The following is a 5391-nucleotide window of genomic DNA, read 5'->3' as shown; positions in this document are numbered from 1 at the left end:
ACAAATAGTTAATGTTATTAATTCTAGGAGTCAAGAAAGTTTTCCTAGTAAAACTGAGGTTAATCCTAAAGAACAATGTAACTCGGTCACCTTAAGAAATGGTAAACTCCTTGATGATGTAAATGTTCAATCTCAAACCAGAAAGATAGTAAGTGAAAATGCCAAGAATGAAATTGAAAAGCAACTTGAAGATAACAATGATGATTATTAATTATAAACCTGTTCCTATTAAGCCATATGTACCTCCAATTCCTTTTCCTCAAAGACTTATGCAGAACAAAGAGGATCATCAATTCAAGAAGTTTCTTAAAATGTTTAAACAATTGCATGTTAATATTCCCTTTGTTGATGCTTTGATGCAAATACCTTCTTATGCTAAATTTCTTGAGGAAATTATGGCTAAAAAGAAGATATTGGAAGACTATGAGACTATTGCTTTAAGTGAAGAATGTAGTGTTGTAATTCAACAAAAGCTTCCACCTAAATTGAAAGATCCTGGCAATTTTTCTATTCCTTTTATAGTTGGTGAGATAAATTTTTCTAGAGATTTATGTGACATAGGTGCAAGTGTCTCACTCATGCCATTGTCTATTTACAAGAAGCTAGGCTTAAATGATTTAAAATACACTACTGTTTCTTTGCAACTTGCTGTAGGTATATTAAATATCCTCTAGGAGTAGTGGAAAATGTGCTAATGAAAGTTGATAAGTTTATCATACCTGTTGATTCATTATTCTTAATATGGATGAGGATGTTAATGTCCCTATTATTTTAGGAAGACCATTTTTAGCTACTGCTGGTACTATAATTGATGTTAAAAATGGTAAACTAACTTTTAAAATTGGTGAGGAGGAGGTGCATTTCGATTTGTCTCAAGCAACAAAACACTCTCCTGTTTCTGATCATGTGTTTAGAGTTAATGAGATAACTGATTTAGATAGAAAATCAATAGATTTTGTTTCTGAAAATACCCTCGAAGTATGTCTAACAAGTGCAGGTACAACTCAAGATGAAAATGTAGACTTAATAGAGATTGCAAATGCTATTGAAGCATGCCCACCTTGGAAGAAAAGAGGTAATTCTGAAGTTTTAAAGGTAGCTAGCTTACAATACAAACCTTACTTGGTTGGTGAGATAGTGCAAGAGCTGGTGCCTAAAGAAGTGACTGATTTCTTAGAAGACCCTAGCTAAGAACATTCGTGGTAGTCAGGCTCGTGACTTAAAACACGCGCTACTTGGGAGGCAACCCAAGCTCTTTTCTTTCTTTCTTTTCTTTTTCATTTTTTAAGTTTTTAGTTTTTGTTTGTTTCTCTCATTCCTTTTTTTTTCTATCTATTTTTTTTTTTGGTTTCCCTTTGCTGTTCAGAGAATAAATAAGCTAGAATTGGACACTTCTAATTGAAGAAAAGAGACGAATAGTTCTGCTAGCTATAACCAGCACCTGGTAGTATTTGCCACTTCAGGGATGTGGTTGTTATGTGTCAACAGGTGTAGCTGCTTGCTGCCAATTTCAGCTGCTGTTTAGTTTGATATGCTGACCTCTTATACTCATATTCAGAGGTGCTGCTAAGATGTTCTGAGATGTTTATGCCGAAGGAACTAGCTTCAAATTTTGCTATCAGGTTGTCTCTTTCCTTGTTTTCTCTTTAACTGTTTTTAACATTCAACATAAGCAATTGATCCCCAATTTTCTGTGATCATTCCTAGTTATAACATTGAGGACAATGTTTGTCCTTAAGTGTGGGGGAGAGGTCATAAGAAATTTGTTCTAGTTTGTGCTACAAATGCTCGTTTTGCTTTAAATCTATACCTGGTTTCTTTGTGTTGCCATGTATGAAGCATGGCTGGTCTTTTGTGCAGGTTTTTACGAGGTTAAAAATTAGATATATATCTGTTTTAGGGGAAGTGCTGTCAAATTTTCTGCAGATTTTTCATGGATTAAAAAGAAAAAAAAAGTTTTGTTTTGATTGTCACTAATTGACTCATTTTGGAGCAATAAGAAAAAAATACATGGTATGTAAAGATAGCATAAGTCCTTCATTGACATTATTTGTGGTAAGATAAATTGCTTTTCCCTTATGCGATGAACCTTGAAAGGAGGGCCACGAACCTCGTAAGACTTAATTATCTACATATTTATCCTTTTTCTTGATTGCTCAAATTAGGTCTTGCATTTTAGCTTCCCGAGATAAAAGAACAAGGTGTATGAGAAATGATAAAGGCATTATTTTACTTTCATGATTTTAACCTTTAGAATTTAGGCTCACTCATATTTTTTTTCACTTTTACAATTTTTCCCTATTGCTTAGCCCTATTGTGCCATTTTATCCATCTTTTGGATAATCCTACATCCAAGCTTATGACCTTTACCTATGCCTTGCTAAATGGAGTAGAATGTTATTGAATTATGTCGTAAATATTGTAATAAAAACGGGAAATGAAAAAAAAAAGAAAAAAAAAAGAATAAGAAAGAAAGAAAATGAGCCCTAAAAGAGAAAAATGAAAAGAAGGGACGAAAAAAAAGAGCAAAAATATTGTATGAATGAAATTGTTTGAGAATGATGAATGTATGATGAAAAAAGAAGAAGAAGAAGAAGAAGAAGGAGTTATAGTTTAAAAATTGGAGTACGCTGATGATATATTGGTAAGCGTTGAATATGATCTTTATTTTTATAGGTTGTACTGTGTACTACTCTTTTAGCTTGACATTTTTACCACCACATTCGTAAATATTCACACCTTTAACCCTAGCCTCATTACAAACATATGAAAGTCCTTTTGATCTTTATATGCTATTGGTCTACAAATTGGTGGAGGTTTAGATTTTATGCAAGTCCTGACGAAGGTCATCAAACCGAAGAGAGGTATGAGCTAAAATGGTTGAGCATCCCTAGGGTGGATTCAAATATGAGGGAAAGAAGCAGTAAGAATGATTGGTTAATGAGGGTGCTAATTCTTGTTTCGTATCATACTTGATCCATTCTTGTTGATTATGACAATTAACATATGCTAAAATGAATTTGAATGTGAAATTCTTGATATGATCAATTATTATTTGCTCGTGAACTAGCAAATCTTAAGTGTGAGGGAGTTGATAAGCTCATATTATTCTATGTACTTTATTATATCGTTTTTATGCTATTTTAGAGTATAAATTATGTTTTTATATAGATTTTAAAGTCTAATTATGAAATTAGCTTTGTTTTTCTTAAATTGATGACTTTTAGGTAATTATATCCATAATATGCTAATTCATTATGTGAACAGGTTTATTGCAAGTTGGATAAAAAGAAAATCAGAAAGTGATTAGGGGATTTTTATCCATCAATCAGCATCTGACACGTGGACCAGCCAGATTCCGCCACGTGTCCTTCACGTAGGCCAATAGGAGCCTGCCACGTGTCAACCAGAGATACGTCCTCCATGGACCAATTGCGACGCGACACGTGTCCATCCATGCCAAATGGATAAATCAGCCAACAAGGCCCAATCTTTGGGGGAAGCCCAGTCAGCCTTAGGTTTAACCTAAACCTAGTAATGGCACGCATCCCAAGGCATATAAATATGCCCATTAATCCTCATTAAGGGGGATTACACACATTAAACACTCTCACCTAGAGAGACTAAATTACATTATTTTCCGTATTAATTACTCCTTAATCAAGTACTAACTTGACCGTTGGAGGCGGATCTCCAATCATCCGGAGTGTCCGTTTGTTTTGCAGGTACAGGCGTCCGGTTCCAGTCTCGGAATTGTAACTCTCCCGCAGGACATCAGAAAACCCCGAAACATTTTGGCGCCGTCTGTGGGGAGAGTAATTTTGAGATGGCATCCACGTCTGTACCGACTCCTGAAGAGAGGCGTCCCCTGGACGACCCTCAGGTTCAGTCGGACCATGATACTGAAGAAGAGTTTGAGGTTGAAGCTCATACAGCTTTCAGACGGGACCCTAAGGGCTCGGCGCACCCGTCATACCGAAAGAAGAGAACGGGAAGATCCTCAAACTGGACTCAGTGATCCAGTCGGCGCACCGCCTGTTCAGCAGCAGCCGACTGATGGGTCTGCTCCCATTACAGGGAACGAACTCATGACCTTCATGAGGGGCTTCAAGGGAGAGATTCAAGAGTTGCTCAACAAAAAGACGCCTGCTTTGGCCAAGGAGCAGTCGGTTAAGAAACCTTCCTCTTTAGGGAAGAGGAAGCCTGTTCAAGGGCGAGAGGCGACCCCTCATCCTAACTCTAGGAAGTGGGAGCCGCCTGCCCTTGATTTCACAAAGTACCGCTTTCCTACTCCAGGAAAGAGGAAGCCCGTACTTCATATACAGGCGGATGGGTCGAAGAAAACATACACAGACGCTCGGCTATTGCTAGAGCAGAAGAAGAAAGACCGACTGTCAGAGTCGGCCTCTACTTCGGATTTTCAAGAAAGTTTGCGCAATACCTCTATGAGGTATACTCAGTCACATCATGAGAGTCAGATAGGCGGTACCTCCCGTCAGTCTGGTTTTCATAGTGACCAGGCAGTACCAAACTTACCATTCGTACCGCAACAACAATATTTTCTGCAGCCACCTCTGTTTGGAGGACAGACGACAAAAAATGTCCAACCTATGGACTGGCAGCTACAGTTGCTTAGACTTGGGGAACATCCGTCGGCCTTCTCCAAGGAAATTACCGAAGCCGCTCAGCCGGCCAAAGTAAAAAATGTGTTAGTAGGCGCCTATGACGGCACTACTAACCCAGAAGATCATTTGATGGCATTCACCAACCTGATGTACCTTCAAGGGTTGGATGATCCAACTTGGTGCAAGTGTTTTCCAGCGACTCTTAAAGGAATTGCACAACAATGGTTTGGCAACCTGCCGACTGGTTGTGTGAATAACTTCAGGACGCTTGCTTACTTATTCACCTCCAACTTTGCCATGAACATACCTACGAAGAAGACGACCCTTGATTTAGGGACAATTCAGCAGGGTGAGAAGGAGGGGCTTCGTTATTACATCAGGCGGTTTAACTTGATGAGAATACGGATTCAAGGGCTACCGGATGAGGTGGCCTATACTGACTTTTTTAGAGGCCTCAAAGACGGGTCGACCTTCAAGTTTGATTTGGTTCGAAAGAGGGTGGCGACTCTTCAAGAAGCCTTGATTGAAGCAGAAGCCTATATATAGGCGACTGATTTGTGTAGTACGGGAAAGCAATTAGACTGAAAAAGGTTCGACAAGAAAGAGGGACGACAGAAACAGTCGTCCAACAAATATGAGAAAAGGAGAAAAGAGGTCTGGGCGGCCGATTCATCAAAACAGCCGGCCCAGAAGAAGAAGAAAGAATTCAAACCATACTCCCCAAAGTATGTGTTTAACAAGGATAGCCAAGCTATCCTAAAAGAAA

General features: G+C 38.5%; 1 protein-coding gene across 1 annotated transcript; it reads left to right on the top strand.

The window, feature by feature from the left end:
• Positions 1-269: 269 nt before the first annotated feature.
• LOC110697548 lies at positions 270-1191 on the top strand. Its single transcript, XM_021874913.1, has 2 exons — positions 270-654; positions 776-1191. The coding sequence occupies exons 1-2, from the start codon at positions 270-272 to the stop codon at positions 1189-1191; spliced, it is 801 nt and encodes a 266-aa protein (XP_021730605.1).
• Positions 1192-5391: the final 4200 nt, after the last annotated feature.

The sequence above is a fragment of the Chenopodium quinoa genome, unplaced genomic scaffold (assembly GCF_001683475.1).
Source record: "Chenopodium quinoa cultivar QQ74 unplaced genomic scaffold, ASM168347v1, whole genome shotgun sequence".
Lineage (NCBI taxonomy): Eukaryota > Viridiplantae > Streptophyta > Magnoliopsida > Caryophyllales > Amaranthaceae > Chenopodium > Chenopodium quinoa.
Note: the sequence above shows the minus strand (reverse complement) of the source record. Positions and strands in the feature narration are given on the sequence as shown.

Coding starts and splice junctions, on each gene's coding strand:
- LOC110697548 (XM_021874913.1), top strand. CDS start 270: ATGCAGAACAAAGAGGATCATCAATTCAAGAAGTTTCTTAAAATGTTT. Junction 655..775: donor TTCTTTGCAACTTGCTGTAG/GTATATTAAATA, acceptor CTATTATTTTAG/GAAGACCATTTTTAGCTACT.